We start from the raw sequence: 20,508 nt of genomic DNA on the forward strand, positions 1-20,508 counted from the left end.
CTCAGGGTTCACTCGATATGCATGTCGTTGGATATAAAAGCAGGGTAACAATGTCAATATAATTGTACCCCAAAATATCGTTGGTTGCATGAATAACTAGGATTACTAAATGTTACATAATTGTAAATATCAAAACCAAATGTACACCCCTTTGTTAATATGTATTGGCAATAATGAACTTAATGGTGAGGCATGGATTAATTAAACATGTATCTTTTGTCAGGCTGGATGTTTGAAATATGAGGTGATTTGAGTCATGCTTCTTCAGTAGTGGAATAAAGACAATTAGCACTTGAATGTTGTCAAGAAATACTGGAGTGATGTAGGATTGTTAATAAAATTGATTATAGACCAATTTATTATACTGCGTCCATGTGTATTTATTTATTTATTTTAACAAGCGAGCTGACAAGGTAAAAATCTGTCTTTCTGCACCTGAACAAGGCAGTTAACCCACTGTTCTGTACAATGACGGCCCAACGCTCTAACCACTAGGCTACCTGCAAGTAAGATGAAATTAAGTTATTTTCAAGTCACTGAAAAAACTACCCGAAAATACATATTTTCAACTTTCACTTTCAACCGAACGTATATTGGACATCGGGCATAGTCTTCTTTTCTACATTTTGCTAGGTGGGATAGCCCGATGTCAAAACACAGTTTTAACGTGTCCAAATCAATAACCAATATGCAGAAACAGTTTGGGATAAATTGAAAACCTAAACATAAAATGTGCTATATACACAAACATCTGCCACAATAATCATATTACTTGTATTTTTTAAACAAGCAGCTTATAAACTGCACAAGCAGCAACAAATCACTGATATTGATTTGGGGGGTTGTATGTGCTGTTGAAACTAACACAAATAAAAAAAGAGATATCTCTTACCACACTGGTTAGAGGACAACCTGCAGAATACAGTCAGCTACAAGTTGAAATCAATAGAACAGGGGGCAAACGTTTATGGTTCTACATTGTGACATCATTAAAATACTCCTACTACAATGTTAAAACATTCTACATTGTGACATGAACTCCATGTATTTTCTGATGTTTGATCATGTAACTTTTATCAGAGTATCTCTTCCCACATTGATTACAGCTAAGATATTTCTCTCCTGTGTGTGTTCTGTGCAAGGCTGTTTAACTGAGGAAAACTCTTCCCACATCAGTTAGAGCTATAAGATTTATATTCTGTGTGTGTTCTCTGGTGTATAGTCAGCTGCCCAGATGTAGCAAAACTCTTCACACATTGATTACAGCCATAAGGTTTCTCTCCTGTGTGTGTTCTCTGGTGTACTGTCAGACCTGTAGATGAAACAAAACTCTTTCCACATTGATTACAGCTGTATGGTTTCTCTCCTGTGTGTGTTCTCTGGTGTACTGTCAGAAGGCTAGATGTAACAAAACTCTTCACACATTGATTACAGCCATAAGGTTTCTCTCCTGTGTGTGTTCTCTGGTGTACTGTCAGATCACCAGATTGAACAAAACTCTTCCTACATTGGGTACAGCTAAAAGGTTTCTCTCCTGTGTGTGTTCTCTGGTGTATCTTCAGGTGGCTTGATTGAACAAAACTCTTCCCACATTGATCACAGATATAGGGTTTCTCTCCTGTGTGTGTTCTCTGGTGTGATATCAGGTTGCTTAGCTGAGTAAAACTCTTCTCACATTGAGTACAGATGAAAGGTTTCTCTCCTGTATGTATTCTCTTGTGTAGAATCAGATAGCTAGACCTAGTAAAAATCTTCCCACATTCATCACAGCTATAAGGTTTCTCTCCTGTGTGTGTTCTCTGGTGTGATATCAGGCTGCTTAGCTGAGTAAAACTCTTCCCACATTCAATACAGCTATAAGGTTTCTCACCTGTGTGTGTTCTCTGGTGTGATATCAGGCTGCTTAGCCTAGTAAAACTCTTCCCACATTGATCACAGCTATATGGTTTCTCTCCTGTGTGTATTCTCTGGTGTAGAGTCAGATTGCTAGAACTAGTAAAACTCTTCCTACATTCATCACAGCTGTATGGTTTCTCTCCTGTGTGTGTTTTCTGGTGTGATATCAGGCTGCTTAGCTGAGCAAAACTCTTCCCACATTGATCACAGCTATATGATTTCTCTCCTGTGTGTATTCTCTGATGAATTTGAATGCCTGATGAGGAGGTGAATCTCTTCCCACAGTCAGAGCAGCAGTGAGTTCTCTTCCCTGTAGATCTCTGCTGGTGTTCTGATCTGGAGAGACTCTTCTCTGCCTTGTCAGCATCATGATGTTGTTGAGGCTCCCCAGAGGTCCCACGGTAGTCCCGTCTCTCTCCTGTGTGAACAACAAAGTCAGACAGATGGTTAAAGGCCCACAACAGCGGAATCCACTGTAAAAGGTGATGCCAACAGCGTAGCCATGATGTTGTACAACAATTGATATCTAATGAATGTTAAAATTATTTGACAATTGTCTTAAAATGAGCAACAATAGTCACATTTAGTTTTGTTTTCACATCAGTAGTAACATCAATGATTATGATTGGTGGCTAGAAATACGTTCTTAAAGTTGTTGAAACCCTAAGCAATGTGCCAGACGACTTTTGGTCTCCAATATAGGCCACTTTCTGTGTTTGCTAAAATTGCGGCACGAGGGCAAAGCACACACAATTTGGTTGCAGAAACCCCTCCCTGCTAATGAGGAAACCACTAGTTATAGTCATGACTGTCCTGGTTGGGTCAGGTAACCGGAGACCACAATCCGACAGAGTGATCTCCCCACCAGAGGAGAAGAGAATAAGGGGTATGAAGATGGGGGGGGTTATGACACCTCATGCCCATTGTAAATCTAAGACAGCAGACAAAATTACTTTGTCCTCTCACTATGAAGAACCGGCCTCAACATTAAACATGCAATAAATGGACTTTGGGACAATGAGTTTCATCAGCCACAATGGTGGTAATGACGAAAGATGGAATATGAAAATTAATGTCATTTTTGTTTTGTTATTAAAAGTTAAAGGACGACATAACGAAAACAGTGTCAACTTTAAGAGTTGTCCTGGTATATGCTTGATGTTTATACATTGTACATTGGGTGGAAAATGTCCAAATCAAAGTGAATGTTTTGGTAAAGATGAAATGTAAAATTGGATTCGTAACTAGGTAAAAGGCGTAAACGCCCATTTCTGACCCGAGGGTATAAGACATGTGAGTTAAGAATTAACATGCTAAACTAAGTGACCCGAGCTGCAGCCAAGGTCTGAGTAGTCAACAAACCCAAAACGCAACACGAGGTTGAAGACAAAGGAACCTTCTACCAAATCCATGCTACGGATGAGTAGCTGCGTCTAAGAGGGTGAATTCAAGCAGGACCACCCGGTCACCACTCTCCATTGAATCGTGTATCTACACTGCTTTCAGACCACGACGACAAGGACACTGACATCGTGAGGACAACCAGAGAGTTACACCAGAGAAGTGAAACATCCGAGGAACCAGGTCCATGCGGAGACCCCCCATCGGAGACCTTCAACATGTAATTACAACATTATATTCCGACCCATAAGAGCGGCAGTTCAGGGCAAAGTTAGGGTTCAAATAAGCATAGCTGACAAATGCACCCAAATGTATATTTCTCTCGTGTACTTTCTCTTTTACTCTCTCTTTTAAATCCCCATTTTGGGTAACACGCTTCATCGTGTGTTGGCCCGTTGTACTAAGTTCTAATCAATAGCCTAGACTGTGTTTTGTGTATGTGTATCTTATATTATCATTTTGGCTTGCTAGAAAATAAATAATCAACTAAAATTGGTGGGACTCGGGTTTGTGCAGATTGACGGATTATGCGACGTTCAGAATGAGACCGTAGAGGAAATTGATTAATTAGCGACAGTAAAATCGACATTCTGAAATTCTTTGAGTTAATTTTGGGAATAGAAACTAAATAAAACTAATTTTCCCATGGTGCCCCAGGTTAATGAGTTAATAATTGACAGATTTATTTAATCACGCAATTATAAACCACTAATCATTCGATGAGCATCAGTCGTCACATTAACTGATACAACGTCACGACATTATGGATGTAGTGTATCTGGTTGCAGAAACTACTCCCTGCTAATGAGGAAACCGCTAGTTATGGATGTAGTATATCTGGTAATGAGGAAACCGCTAGTTATGGATGTAGTGTATCTGGTAATGAGGAAACCACTAGTTATGGATGTAGTATATGTGGTAATGAGGAAACCACTAGTTATGGATGTAGTATATGTGGTAATGAGGAAACCACTAGTTCCGGATGTAGTATATCTGGTAATGAGGAAACCACTAGTTATGGATGTAGTATATGTGGTAATGAGGAAACCACTAGTTCCGGATGTAGTATATCTGGTAATGAGGAAACCACTAGTTATGGATGTAGTATATCTGGTAATGAGGAAACCACTAGTTATGGATGGAGTATATCTGCTAATGAGGAAACCAATAGTTATGGATGTAGTATATCTGGTAATGAGGAAACCACTAGTTATGGATGGAGTATATCTGCTAATGAGGTAACCACTAGTTATGGATGTAGCATATCTGGTAATGAGGAAACCACTAGTTATGGATGTAGTGTATCTGGTAATGAGGAAACCACTAGTTATGGATGTATTATATCTGGTAATGAGGAAACCACTAGTTATGGATGTAGTATATCTGGTAATGAGGAAACCACTAGTTATGGATGTAGTATATCTGGTAATGAGGAAACCACTAGTTATGGATGTAGTATATCTGGTAATGAGGAAACCACTAGTTATGGATGTAGTATATCTGCATGGACCAAAAATGGTGAGCAAAGATTTTAGTTTTTCACAATGTATTATGAATATTACAGTGCAAGATCAGGAGTGCTACTCATGGAAACTCACATTAAGCTCTGTGTCTATTCACTAATTCACCACCGTGGGGGAAAACTCAGGGGTGTTCTCATAGGCTGACAGCAAAAATAGCTTCCATTTCCAGGTTGCTCATGAGAGCATTTCACATTACTTTTGGATTATAATTGTAAGGTTCGTTTGAATCTCCTGCTGAGTATGTTTGTGTTATTGTCGCAAATCGACTGCTTTAATTAAACTTTTTTTTAAAACACTTCAACCAGTAAAATGCTCTTTGGCTAGCTTTGCCATCAGCCTGACAATGAGGGTTTGTACAATAAGTGTTTAACAAATTTGCCCATAACTTCAGCTAACAACAACATAGCCCTACTGTAGTACCCATAACTTCACCTAAAAACAACATAGACCTACTATAGGACCCATAACGTCACCTAACAATAACATAGACCTACTGTAGGACCCATAGCTTTTCATTTGACCTTTATTTAACCGGGCAAGTCAGTTAAGAACAAATTCTTATTTACAATGACGGCCTAGGAACAGTGGGTTAACTGCCTTGTACGGGGGCAGAACGACAGATTTTTACCTTGTCAGCTCGGGGATTCAATATACTTTTGGTTCCTGGCCAAACGCTCTAACCACTACCTGCCGACCCACTTCACCTAACAATAACAGACCAACAGTAGGAGCCATAATTTCACCTTACAACAACAGACCTATCATTTAATATTTCAGGTGAAACATGGAAACTAAAATGTCTTTGTCATGACATTTCATAACCTGATCACCAGACTAGGCTACTCTGTAATGTGTTGTCATTCTAAATGCCCTGAATAAAGGAACATAGCTCTGTGTGTTCTACAATAGCCTATCCATCAAGGAACAGTTCTCTACACATTAGGAACAAAGTATCTCTGTGTCCAAACAGACTAACAAGACCCTACTGTAAATCAAGCACACAATAACACATTATAAACATCAATTTGTTAGGGATGTTGGATCCAACGTGGAGCACGGCATAACTGTCTTTACCAGAGTAATGAATGAAGAAGCACTTTGGTTGTTGTTGCATGTCGCGATGTTTGTCATTTGACTGTCATTCAGAAAATGATTTCCTGGATCAGCTGATGATAGTTGAACATGTAACTGTAACTAAACAGCTACAGTATAATGTGTAATTATTGAAGAACCGCGATAATGACAGTATCGATTTGGGTGTTAAAGTTAAGGTGACTCTCGGTTAGAACCATTGGATTTAGCAAACTCTGAAATGATTTAGGATGCCTGTGCCCATGTAAACTGTTTTCCCAGTGCAACATACGGAGACACTAAATGTGACGTATTTAGAGAGCATTTCAGAATACAAAAAACTGCCCCACAGCATAACATAGTCACTCCCCTTTATGTAAATGATTAATAACCTTTAGCCTTGGCCACCCTTATCTTTCTGCTTAGTTTCCATTCTCTGATTGGCTCAGACATTAGGGCATAGATACTATTAGTGGCGTGACCATTGCAATGACACAAAAATAAACAGACATGCACACTCTTATTGCAAGTGCCTATAATCATACTTCCGGCGCCGACAGAGATGGCCGCCTCGCTTCGCGTTCCTATGAAACTATGCAGTTTTTTGCTTTTTTACGTGTTATTTCTTATATTAGTACCCCAGGTCATCCTAGGTTTCATTACATACAGTCGAGAAGAACTACTGAATATAAGATCAGCGTCAACTCACCATCAGTACGACCAAGAATATGTTTTTCGCGACGCGGATCCTGTGTTCTGCCTTACAAACAGGACAACGGAATGGGATCGCATGCAGCGACCCAAAAAAAACGACTCCGAAAAAGAGGGAAACGAGGCGGTCTTCTGGTCAGACTTCGGAGACGGGCACACCGTGCCCCACTCCCTAGCATTCTTCTTGCCAATTTCCAGTCTCTTGACAACAAGGTTGATGAAATCCGAGCAAGGGTAGCATTCCAGAGGGACATCAGAGACTGTAACGTTCTGTGCTTCACGGAAACATGGCTCACTGGAGAGACGCTATCCGAAGCGGTGCAGCCAACGGGTTTCTCCACGCATCGCGCCGACAGAAACAAACACCTTTCTGGTAAGAAGAGGGGCGGGGGCGTATGCCTTATGGCTAACGAGACTTGGTGTGATGAAAGAAACATACAGGAACTCAAATCCTTCTGTTCACCTGATTTAGAATTCCTCACAATCAAATGTAGACCGCATTATCTACCAAGAGAATTATCTTCGATTATAATCACAGCCGTATATATCCCCCCCAAGCAGACACATCGATGGCTCTGAACGAACTTTATTTAACTCTTTGCAAACTGGAAACCATTTATCCGGAGGCTGCATTCATTGTAGCTGGGGATTTTAACAAGGCTAATCTGAAAACAAGACTCCCTAAATTTTATCAGCATATCGATTGCGCAACCAGGGGTGGAAAAACTTTGGATCATTGTTACTCTAACTTCCGCGACGCATTTAAGACCCTGCCCCGCCCCCCTTTCGGAAAAGCTGACCACGACTCCATTTTGCTGATCCCTGCCTACAGACAGAAACTAAAACTAGAGGCTCCCACGCTGAGGTCTGTCCAACGCTGGTCCGACCAAGCTGATTCCACACTCCAAGACTGCTTCCATCACGTGGACTGGGATATGTTTCGTATTGCGTCAGATAACAACATTGACGAATACGCTGATTCGGTGTGCGAGTTCATTAGAACGTGCGTTGAAGATGTCGTTCCCATAGCAACGATTAAAACATTCCCTAACCAGAAACCGTGGATTGATGGCAGCATTCGCGTGAAACTGAAAGCGCGAACCACTGCTTTTAATCAGGGCAAGGTGTCTGGTAACATGACCGAATACAAACAGTGCAGCTATTCCCTCCGCAAGGCTATCAAACAAGCTAAGCGTCAGTACAGAGACAAAGTAGAATCTCAATTCAACGGCTCAGACACAAGAGGCATGTGGCAGGGTCTACAGTCAATCACGGACTACAGGAAGAAATCCAGCCCAGTCACGGACCAGGATGTCTTGCTCCCAGGCAGACTAAATAACTTTTTTGCCCGCTTTGAGGACAATACAGTGCCACTGACACGGCCTGCAACGAAAACATGCGGTCTCTCCTTCACTGCAGCCGAGGTGAGTAAGACATTTAAACGTGTTAACCCTCGCAAGGCTGCAGGCCCAGACGGCATCCCCAGCCGCGCCCTCAGAGCATGCGCAGACCAGCTGGCCGGTGTGTTTACGGACATATTCAATCAATCCCTATACCAGTCTGCTGTTCCCACATGCTTCAAGAGGGCCACCATTGTTCCTGTTCCCAAGAAAGCTAAGGTAACTGAGCTAAGTGCTTTGAGAGACTAGTCAAGGACCATATCACCTCCACCCTACCTGACACACTAGACCCACTCCAATTTGCTTACCGCCCAAATAGGTCCACAGACGATGCAATCTCAACCACACTGCACACTGCCCTAACCCATCTGGACAAGAGAAATACCTATGTGAGAATGCTGTTCATCGACTACAGCTCGGCATTCAACACCATAGTACCCTCCAAGCTCGTCATCAAGCTCGAGACCCTGGGTCTCGACCCCGCCTTGTGCAACTGGGTACTGGACTTCCTGACGGGCCGCCCCCAGGTGGTGAGGGTAGGTAACAACATCTCCTACCCGCTGATCCTCAACACTGGGGCCCCACAAGGGTGCGTTCTGAGCCCTCTCCTGTACTCCCTGTTCACCCACGACTGCGTGGCCACGCACGCCTCCAACTCAATCATCAAGTTTGCGGACGACACAACAGTGGTAGGCTTGATTACCAACAACGACGAGACGGCCTACAGGGAGGAGGTGAGGGCCCTCGGAGTGTGGTGTCAGGAAAATAACCTCACACTCAACGTCAACAAAACTAAGGAGATGATTGTGGACTTCAGGAAACAGCAGAGGGAACACCCCCCTATCCACATCGATGGAACAGTAGTGGAGAGGGTAGCAAGTTTTAAGTTCCTCGGCATACACATCACAGACAAACTGAATTGGTCCACTCACACAGACAGCATCGTGAAGAAGGCGCAGCAGCGCCTCTTCAACCTCAGGAGGCTGAAGAAATTTGGTTCGTCACCAAAAGCACTCACAAACTTCTACAGAAGCACAATCGAGAGCATCCTGGCGGGCTGTATCACCGCCTGGTACGGCAACTGCTCCGCCCTCAACCGTAAGGCTCTCCAGAGGGTAGTGAGGTCTGCACAACGCATCACCGGGGGCAAACTACCTGCCCTCCAGGACACCTACACCACCCGATGTTACAGGAAGGCCATAAAGATCATCAAGGACATCAACCACCCGAGCCACTGCCTGTTCACCCCGCTATCATCCAGAAGGCGAGGTCAGTACAGGTGCATCAAAGCTGGGACCGAGAGACTGAAAAACAGCTTCTATCTCAAGGCCATCAGACTGTTAAACAGCCACCACTAACATTGAGTGGCTGCTGCCAACACACTGACACAACTCCAGCCACTTTAATAATGGGAATTGATGGGAAATGATGTAAATATATCACTAGCCACTTTAAACAATGCTACCTTATATAATTTTACTTAGCCTACATTATTCATCTCATATGCATACGTATATACTGTACTCTATATCATCGACTGCATCCTTATGTAATACATGTATCACTAGCCACTTTAACTATGCCACTTTGTTTACATACTCATCTCATATGTATATACTGTACTCGATACCATCTACTGTATCTTGCCTATGCTGCTCTGTACCATCACTCATTCATATATCCTTATGTACATATTCTTTATCCCCTTACACTGTGTATAAGACAGTAGTTTAGGAATTGTTAGTTAGATTACTTGTTGGTTATTACTGCATTGTCGGAACTAGAAGCACAAGCATTTCGCTACACTCGCATTAACATCTGCTAACCATGTGTATGTGACAAATAAAATTTGATTTATAACTGATTAACCAATGTTCCTGTCCAAAGGCCTTCACAAGTCCAGACCTATGGTGCTTACAAATGATTAACCAATGTTCCTGTCCAAAGGCTTTCACAAGACCCAGAATGACCAGGTGTGTTGATCCAGCTTTGCACAATCACATATGTCTAATGGTTAACTATATTGATTCTGCTACCTACTTCTAAGAAAACAGTACAGATACTGGACAATTCTAAAGGTACTGGAAAATGTCCAATAAACTCCAGGAATTTAAAATAGGAATGGGGTTGCCCTAATGCGGGGGGAACACCAGTAAGCTTAATTCACTGGACGTTATGCAGCCAACGGTAGCCAATGTTGGCCTCTCATGTGGCTTGGATAGGATATAGTGCTTGAGGTGTCACTACAGACCCTGATTAAATTGTAATGGTATGAATAAAATTGGCTGAATATTATACAATGACTTATAAACTGCTCTAACAATTTGAACCCCACAGGAAATCTACACTGGCAATTCTAGAATATACTATATATCCCAGAAACCAGAAAGCTTTCTCTATGAATTTGAGAGCGGTTACATTTCTCCAGCCCCCATCCTTCAGCTGTTTACCAAACCAAGTCTCTGGGCAGCCATTTTGTTCTGTTTAAATCCTAGGTTGTCCCTTTAAAAAAGCACCATCAACCAATCTGCAGTTTAAACAATAACAAAGCTGTAATTCCACCACTGTTTTGGTAATAAGATGATGATGGGGCTGGAGAAATGTAACTACTCTCAAATTCATAGACAGAGACCTATGGATGCAAGGATTGACCATCCATGATATCAACATTATAGTTTTAACCATGTTGAGGCTATACAGTGCTGGTTTACATTGTTTCTAAACATTGGATTAAAAAAACTTATTTGGGGTTTTGATGGGGTACAATAGTTGAACTAAGCTCATGAGGCATGTGTTATATTCTTCAAGAATCAATGGCTAAAAATAAAATAAATAAAAAGTCTAAATATGGATGTTGTAATTACAGATTTCCCCTTTAACACCACACATCAGTTCAACAACTGCAGAGTTTGTGCCTCTGTATTTAAGACAGTACTTACTAGTGTTAATCAGGGAACGGTTTCTCAAAACCATCTTATTGCTAAGTTCACCGTTAGAACCATTGGATGCCTTAAGATGCGTTTGGGAAACCGGGCCCAGATATCCAGTTTCTTCCTCCTCCTTTTTCGATGTGACAGTCATCTCCCCATCCTCCTCTTTTCCTTCCTCCCTCTCCTCCTCTTTAACTCTGAACGCATCTTCCTCTTCTTTCACTGAAACGTCTTTATCTTCTTCTTTCACTGTAACAGCCTCACCATCTACTTGTTTTTGTAATGTAACAGCCTCCTCTTCCTCCTCCTCTTTCACCAGAGCTTCTTTCTCCTTACAGCAGATCTCATCTTCTTCAGCAGGAGGAGAGTAGCTTAGTGAACTCATGGTCGGAGATGTTAGCTAGCTATGCTAATGCTAACTTAACCAGTCTACTAGCTTGAATAATAACAACACCGTAAATATGAACTTAAATCGGATAACTAACTAGACGACAGAAGTGGTTTTAAAACACAGTGACTAATATACACTAAAGCGTCGAAAGAGCTTTATTGGTTCAGCTATGTTATCTAGCAAGCTACCGAGGTGGCTGACTAACTGTTGCTGCTGTTGAAAGAAGCGTTCCGTCCACTAGATTATACGTCACACAGCAAGCATTGCCTTAAAGTCTTATACCGCCATCTGCTGACGGGAGTGGGTAACGCAGTTGAGTAAAACGTATATTTTATTGTGATTGATTGTTTTCGTCAACCTCTCCATCGCATCGTAAACGTTCTGCACTAGGACCGGGGGAGGCTGCTGCTGCACAAGTGACTGTTAGACTTTCTTCAGCAAAGATGGCGGACAGAAATACTAGGAGAGAGGGGTACGCCTACGCAGAACTGACCTGGATCAAAAATGGCAGAGCAATACTAGGAGAGAGGGGAACTCCTACACAAAACTGAACTGGATCAAATATGGCGGACAGAAATACTAGGAGAGAGGGGTACCCCGACACAGAACTGAACTAGATCAAAGATGGCAGAGAAATACTAGGAGAGAGGGGTACCCCTACACAGAACTGGATCAAAGATTACAGAAATACTAGGATGGAAGCAAATGTAAGGGATTATAACGTCATAACTAATCATGCAAAAAACATGTACAGTTGACAGGAATATTAGTTAATGTAGAGACAAACGATTATGCTTTAAAAAAAATCATAGTTCATTTACGAAAATCGTGATTTAGCCAGCTAGCTGACTAGCTAACATTAGCCAGCTAGCTGGCTAGATTTATGGCTGTTGTGACATGAGTATGAAATTGTAATTCTGGTTGTTTTAGGGACTCCTGAAACAACCAGCAAACCAGGCTGTCGTTTTGTGAAACAGTGGATGTATAGAATCTAGCTAGCTGAAGAATTTACTGCAAATTGAATGTGCAATTGTGTAAGCTTGCCTTGCTGATATTTGCCATGCAGATAGATGAAATCACGTAGCTAGCTATGTTCTTGCTTATAGTGCAGTGGATGATTGAAATCCCTGTATGCCTATGGATGTGTAGCTAGCTATCTAGCCGATCTGTGTATGGACCCAAATGTTTGGTATACATATTAGTTCAGAACCTAGCTAGGAACCTCAGCTATCATAGCCAGTTGTATCAACTTCAAAACAGCCTGAATGACATTAATGAAGCCTATGGATTGAGAAGAATATAATATCACGTTGTGCCAAGGATGCAAGTCGTATATACATGTAGTTATTACCATGCATGAGATCCCCACATTGTAGCCTGTACATTTAATATATTCACTGGTCATGTACTCTACCTTGGCAAATAAAGGTGCAGTTTAGGTATGCATGTCTTTGCGATTATTTTTCAGTCATATCCAATAGCAGGAGCATCCAATTCCAGTCTTTGAATAACGCTGTATCTGCATGTATGTATTACAATTATACACTTCAACAGTGTTTACCAATCTTGGTCCTGGGGCATCAATGGTTACACATTGTAACTAATAGAATAGAAACAGGATTTAACAAGTTAATTCATATATACAGAAATATAATATTTAAAAAACAGTACACAACACTTCCTATGCATCATGTAAATACTCTAACACAGGTTCATCTCAATGTCTAATTCCCTTCATCTGCATTGATCTGATAAACACAGGATAGGTGGAGTATTTCATCACATTACACTTCATTTCAACCAGTAGAGAATGTGAAACGCTTTATTGAAAAGTTCATTATCCAAATGTTATAAATACAAGTTCAATCTGTACTTCAATGCACATCTGTTTTGCATTTTCAAAACAGAGGAAGAAAGAGGAGGTGGCGAGAGAGGTGTAAAAGACAAAGGGAAAGAGGTAAGCACATAAGAGCAGGGAAGGCAGCACATGATTAATGAATCACAGTGCTACCTAAATATTCTCTCAGTTCATCACAACAGTGTCTCTAGTCGGTACAACGGTTATCTTAAAAGCGGGTGTGGTGGCGATGATGGGACTGGGGTTTGGCATCCTCTCACATCAAAACATATCTGCAGACGAGAGGCCGATGGAGAGAGAGAGCATGTTTAAGCCTTGTGTTTTTATTTTTTATTCTAACATTGTTAGTCATCAATGAGGAGGTGAAATGCAAAACTGACCTGGGATCATTAACTCTGGGACTACTGCATCTCTATCTGTATTTCAATGTAAAGCATCTATTTAATAAAACGTCCTGTTGTCCTGACCTCTCACCTCTGATCATGCTGTGCCCTCTATGTAGCCAGTTCAGATGCAGGAGGGGTTCACCGACACAGCTGATATAACCTATACAATTTAGAGAGAAGGGGAGAGAGGAATGAAGTGAAGGAGAGAGACTGTTATTGAGAAAATAAGGTAGTTAAAGCCACAGTGTTCAACAGGAATCTGTGTGTGGCCTCACCTGGTGTCCACACCACACTAAGTGGCTGCAGAGTACTTTATGCTGAAAAACATGAACGGACAAACAATACATCGTAGTTATAGAAATAACAAAGTGTCTTACTATTCTCCATGGTTGGCCCTCTTGCCTATTCTTTGAAGGTGGAAGGAGCCACAGTTATACACCTGATCCTGCTTACTGCACAACACAATCCATCAATGAGTTTGATATATGAGTGTGTGGGTTATAGGGTGTCTAATTGTTCTACATTTTGTCAATATGGGTGATTTAAAATAGCCTGTTTTGTTTTTGCACAGACATCACACCCTTACCTAAACAGCACCCTCACCTGAGAAGTAGAAATCAAAGGGAGAGAAACTGGGAATTGAATAACTGCAGTTGACATAGCTAAGTAAATGGAAGAATAATCTTATTGCAATGTGGATGGCTCTTAAAAGAGCCTTTGGTTGTGCATAGTGTAGTCTATGGTGTTGCCAGGGAACAGCACTCTCTTTGAAGAAGTAGGAGGTCAAGATCTCCTGCACACGGATTGTCTCTCTTGCTGTGTTGTTGGACCCCATCCTTGAAACATCCTGCAGAGCAGCAGACTCCTCCTCTGGGACAGGCAGCGAGCTGCAGATCCCCTCCTGGTCATCGTGTCCATCCTCATGAAGTTACACAGGACACAGGTAGCCTTCATGTGACAGTTGTTAAAGTACTGTGTGAATTTCACCAGGTTCAATATATTAATATTGCATGTTGATTTGTTATTATGCATGTCTGCATACAGGGAGTAGGGGAGTGTGTACTTACGTTTTGCCCTACATGCTCGTGCTCAAATCATTTTGATGCACTATGAAAGGTAGGCACGCTTTTTCTGTCGTCTTCAGAAAAGTTTGATAATTTTAAGCACATAGTCATACACAGTGTTTTGTTCATGAATAATGTTGTGTATTTAGAGGTTACTCATAAGTCGATGATATTGTTAAGATGCACTTGTAATTGTACTTTTTCAGATGATATCAACATTTGAATTCAACATGTGGTTAATAGCTAGCTAAGGTATTAGCAGGCTATTGTATGTGTGAACGATGGCTAGCTCCTCGAATGATCCTACTCCGCTAGCCAGCACCTCTCCTAAAAAGGTGTTCTACTCTGCTAGCCAGCACCTCTCCTAAACAGGTGTTCTACTCCGCTAGCCGGCACCTCTCCTAAACAGGTGTTCTACTCCGCTAGCCGGCACCTCTCCTAAACAGGTGTTCTACTCCGCTAGCCGGCACCTCTCATAAACAGGTGTTCTACTCCGCTAGCCGGCACCTCTCCTAAACAGGTGTTCTACTCCGCTAGCCGGCACCTCTCCTAAACAGGTGTTCTACTCCGCTAGCCGGCACCTCTCCTAAACAGGTGTTCTACTCCGCTAGTCGGCACCTCTCCTAAACAGGTGTTCTACTCCGCTAGCCGGCACCTCTCCTAAACAGGTGTTCTACTCCGCTAGCCGGCACCTCTCCTAAACAGGTGTTCTACTCTGCTAGCCAGCACCTCTCCCAAACAGGTGTTCTACTCTGCTAGCCAGCACCTCTCCTAAACAGGTGTTCTACTCCGCTAGCCAGCACCTCTCCTAAACAGGTGTTGTACTCTGCTAGCCAGCACCTCTCATAAACAGCTGTTCTACTCCGCCTCTAGATTGGATGCATTGATCTATTGTTAACGTTCTGTTTAAGACTGTACTTACTGGTGTTTTACTGTAACATCCACCTCCTCTTTCACTCCGAACGTATCTTCTCTTCTTTCACAACAACGTTCAACCAAAGAGCTTATTTCTCCGTCCAGCAGACCTATTCTTCAGCAGGAGGAGAGTAGTTTAGTGAGCTCATGGTCGGAGATGTTAGCTAGCTAATTAGCATTAGCTTAAGACTAGTCTAATTTAGATGACCAACAATGTAAATATTACATTAAATTGGGGAACTAGCAGATACGACAGAAGTGTATTCAAAACACAGTGGCAAATAGACACTGAAATAGTCTGAAGGGCTTCAATGTTTCTGCGATATTGTCTAGCACGCTAACCAGGTGTCTGACTAACTGTTGCTGTTCTCGAAGAAGCGTCCCGTCCACTAGATTATACGTCACACTGGCAGCATCGACTGGGCTGCATTCAGTACAAACAAACGCAATACAACGTTCAATCGAACAAAACGGTACTGTACTGAACGACCAGTTGGAACAACGAGGAAGAGTTGGGTTGTGTGTTAAAAAATGCACCGCTCCTTTTAAATACATAATCATTAATTAAAGTCACTCCCTGGCACACCCACTGAACGGGGCAAACGTATCTCAAAGTCTGTTCAAGAACGTACAATAATGTTTTGGCAAACCGTGTCGTTCAGCACAAACCGTCCCACAACGTAGCAAACGTTCGGGCGACCTGAATGCATCGCTGAAAGACGCTAACAGAGACAAATATTAATGTGGTGTCTTTTTGTTGGCACTAACTCTGCCATGGTTCGTTGGACAAAGCCTATGGTGAAATTAATAGTTTTTTTTTCGGGTTTTTGGATAAACACGGAAAATAAGGTCTGTGGTAAACACAGGTTTAGGAGATCGGATACGTTGAAGCTTGATGCCTTGATAAGCTCCTTTCCTGAGGACGGCTCACCTCTCACAGTTCTGGGCGACTTTAACCTCCCCACGTCTACCTTTGACTCATTCCTCTCTGCCTCCTTCTTTCCACTCCTCTCCTCTTTTGACCTCACCCTCTCACCTTCCCCCCCTACTCACAAGGCAGGCAATACGCTCGACCTCATCTTTACTAGATGCTGTTCCTCCACTAACCTCATTGCAACTCCCCCTCCAAGTCTCCGACCACTACCTTGTATCCTTTTCCCTCTCGCTCTCATCCAACACTTCCCACACTGCCCCTACTCGGATGGTATCGCGCCGTCCCAACCTTCGCTCTCTCTCCCCCGCTACTCTCTCCTCTTCCATCCTATCATCTCTTCCCTCTGCTCAAACCTTCTCCAACCTATCTCCTGATTCTGCCTCCTCAACCCTCCTCTCCTCCCTTTCTGCATCCTTTGACTCTCTATGCCCCCTATCCTCCAGGCCGGCTCGGTCCTCCCCTCCCGCTCCGTGGCTCGACGACTCATTGCGAGCTCACAGAACAGGGCTCCGGGCAGCCGAGCGGAAATGGAGGAAAACTCGCCTCCCTGCGGACCTGGCATCCTTTCACTCCCTCCTCTCTACATTTTCCTCCTCTGTCTCTGCTGCTAAAGCCACTTTCTACCACTCTAAATTCCAAGCATCTGCCTCTAACCCTAGGAAGCTCTTTGCCACCTTCTCCTCCCTCTTGAATCCTCCTCCCCCTCCCCCTCCTCCCTCTCTGCAGATGACTTCACAACCATTTTGAAAAGAAGGTCGACGACATCCGATCCTCGTTTGCTAAGTCAAACGACACCGCTGGTTCTGCTCACACTGCCCTACCCTGTGCTCTGACCTCTTTCTCCCCTCTCTCTCCAGATGACATCTCGCGTCTTGTGACGGCCGGCCGCCCAACAACCTGCCCGCTTGACCCTATCCCCTCCTCTCTTCTCCAGACCATCTCCGGTGACCTTCTCCCTTACCTCACCTCGCTCATCAACTCATCCCTGACCGCTGGCTACGTCCCTCCCGTCTTCAAGAGAGCGAGAGTTGCACCCCTTCTGAAAAAACCTACACTCGATCCCTCCGATGTCAACAACTACAGACCAGTATCCCTTCTTTCTTTTCTCTCCAAAACTCTTGAACGTGCCGTCCTTGGCCAGCTCTCCCGCTATCTCTCTCAGAATGACCTTCTTGATCCAAATCAGTCAGGTTTCAAGACTAGTCATTCAACTGAGACTGCTCTTCTCTGTATCACGGAGGCGCTCCGCACTGCTAAAGCTAACTCTCTCTCCTCTGCTCTCATCCTTCTAGACCTATCGGCTGCCTTCGATACTGTGAACCATCAGATCCTCCTCTCCACCCTCTCCGAGTTGGGCATCTCCGGCGCGGCCCACGCTTGGATTGCGTCCTACCTGACAGGTCGCTCCTACCAGGTGGCGTGGCGAGAATCCGTCTCCTCACCACGTGCTCTCACCACTGGTGTCCCCAGGGCTCTGTTCTAGGCCCTCTCCTATTCTCGCTATACACCAAGTCACTTGGCTCTGTCATAACCTCACATGGTCTCTCCTATCATTGCTATGCAGACGACACACAATTAATCTTCTCCTTTCCCCCTTCTGACGACCAGGTGGCGAATCGCATCTCTGCATGTCTGGCAGACATATCAGTGTGGATGACGGATCATCACCTCAAGCTGAACCTCGGCAAGACGGAGCTACTCTTCCTCCCGGGGAAGGACTGCCCGTTCCATGATCTCGCCATCACGGTTGACAACTCCATTGTGTCCTCGTCCCAGAGCGCTAAGAACCTTGGCGTGATCCTGGACAACACCCTGTCGTTCTCAAATAACATCAAGGCGGTGGCCCGTTCCTGTAGGTTCATGCTCTACAACATCCGCAGAGTACGACCCTGCCTCACACAGGAAGCGGCGCAGGTCCTAATCCAGGCACTTGTCATCTCCCGTCTGGATTACTGCAACTCGCTGTTGGCTGGGCTCCCTGCCTGTGCCATTAAACCCCTACAACTCATCCAGAACGCCGCAGCCCGTCTGGTGTTCAACCTTCCCAAGTTCTCTCACGTCACCCCGCTCCTCCGCTCTCTCCACTGGCTTCCAGTTGAAGCTCGCATCCGCTACAAGACCATGGTGCTTGCCTACGGAGCTGTGAGGGGAACGGCACCTCACTACCTCCAGGCTCTGATCAGGCCCTACACCCAAACAAGGGCACTGCGTTCATCCACCTCTGGCCTGCTCGCCTCCCTACCACTGAGGAAGTACAGTTCCCGCTCAGCCCAGTCAAAACTGTTCGCTGCTCTGGCCCCCCAATGGTGGAACAAACTCCCTCACGACGCCAGGACAGCGGAGTCAATCACCACCTTCCGGAGACACCTGAAACCCCACCTCTTTAAGGAATACCTAGGATAGGATAAAGTAATCCTTCTCCCCCCCCCCCTTAAAAGACCTAGATGCACTATTGTAAAGTGGCTGTTCCACTGGATGTCATAAGGTGAAAGCACCAATTTGTAAGTCGCTCTGGATAAGAGCGTCTGCTAAATGACTTAAATGTAAAAATGTAAAGAGCCTCCAGCTTCAGTGATTTTTGCAATGTGCTATGGGTGGGTGTTGCTATGGTGACCAGTGAGCTAGTTAAGGTGGCCTAGCAAAGACTTATAGATGACCTGGAGCCAGTGGGTTTGGAGACGAATACGTAGCGAGGGCCAGCCAACAAGAGCAGTGGTATATGAAGCTTTGGTGACAAAACGGATGGCACTGTGATAGACTGCATCCAGTTTCCGGAGTAGAGTGTTGGAGGCTATTTTGAAAATGACATCGCCAAAGTCAAGGATCAGTAGGATAGTCAGTTTTACGAGAGTATGTATGTATGCATGTATGTTCGGCAGCGTGAGTGAAGGAGGCTTTGTTGCAAAATAGGAAGCCACTTCTAGATTTAATTTTGGATTGGAAATGCTTAATATTGGTCTGGATGGAGTGTTTACAGTCTAGCAAGACACCTAGGTATTTATAGTAGTTAGAATATGTGGACAACTATATAAATACCTAAGTCAGAACCGTCCAGAGTAGTGATGCTGGACGGGCGGGTACGGGCAGCGATCGGTTGAAAAGCATACATTTAGTTTTACTAGTGTTAAAGAGCAGTTGGAGGCCACAGAAGGAGTGTTGTATGGCATTGAAGCTTGTTTGGAGGTTTGTTAAACCTTTTTGGGTTAGAGGGCCGCATTTTCACTTTTGGATGAATAGCTCGCCCAGAGTGAACTGCCTCCTACTCTGTCCTTCTTTCTCAGATTCATGATAGGCGCTTGACACACGGTGCGTAATTGACAAGGATTTTAACACCGGTTTGAAGAGCTTTGATAGGAAATTGGTACCTTGATCACTTTGTACCACCTTAGGTAACCCGAATGTCGTGAAGAATTTAATTAAGGTTTTACTCACTCCCGGGTCTGTAATCCTTTGCAGAGGAATGGCCTCGGGGTATCTTGTTGCCATACACATAATTGTCAACAGAAACTGGTTACCCGATTTTGTCTTCGGTAACAGTCAAACACAATCAACCACCACATATTGGAATGGTTCACCTATGACAGGTATTGGGCAAAGAGGAGCCCGAATAACCCGATTTGGTTTTCCTGTTACATGACATGTGTGGCATGTCCGACAGAACTGAGCCACATCTTGTTTTAAACCTGGCCAAAAGAAAATGTTGAAGGATCCGATCATAAGTTTTTTTGTGATTCCTAAATGACTAGACCACTGGTGATCATGAGCAAGGGATAACACATTGTCTAAAGGCTGTAGGGATCACTATTTGGTAAACGGCATTCCAATCTCCGCCCGCATCATGGGATGTCCATTTACGCATGAGGAGATTACCATCAATGAAGTAAGCCACGTTCTTCTTCTTCACCTCTTCCAATGAGACAACACTAGAAAAACATTTAGCAAGCTTGTTGTCAAGCTTTTGGTTAGCAATCAGCTGCTCACGAGTGACTGGTAACTGTATTGCATCAGCAATAAGTTCAACATTCTTT

The 20,508-nt window shown here is 43.7% G+C and overlaps 1 protein-coding gene across 1 annotated transcript; it reads right to left on the bottom strand.

Annotated features, from left to right (window-relative positions):
- Positions 1-842: 842 nt before the first annotated feature.
- Positions 843-11,562, bottom strand: LOC115134827 (zinc finger protein 501-like). The gene is made up of 2 exons (XM_029669016.2): positions 10,942-11,562; positions 843-2,314 (listed from the first exon to the last, which is right to left on the bottom strand). The coding sequence occupies exons 1-2, from the start codon at positions 11,315-11,317 to the stop codon at positions 1,173-1,175; spliced, it is 1,518 nt and encodes a 505-aa protein (XP_029524876.2). The 5' UTR covers positions 11,318-11,562; the 3' UTR covers positions 843-1,172.
- Between the last annotated feature and the right edge of the window lie 8,946 nt (positions 11,563-20,508).

Source organism: Oncorhynchus nerka, linkage group LG2 (genome assembly GCF_034236695.1).
Source record: "Oncorhynchus nerka isolate Pitt River linkage group LG2, Oner_Uvic_2.0, whole genome shotgun sequence".
Classification (NCBI taxonomy): Eukaryota; Metazoa; Chordata; class Actinopteri; order Salmoniformes; family Salmonidae; genus Oncorhynchus; species Oncorhynchus nerka.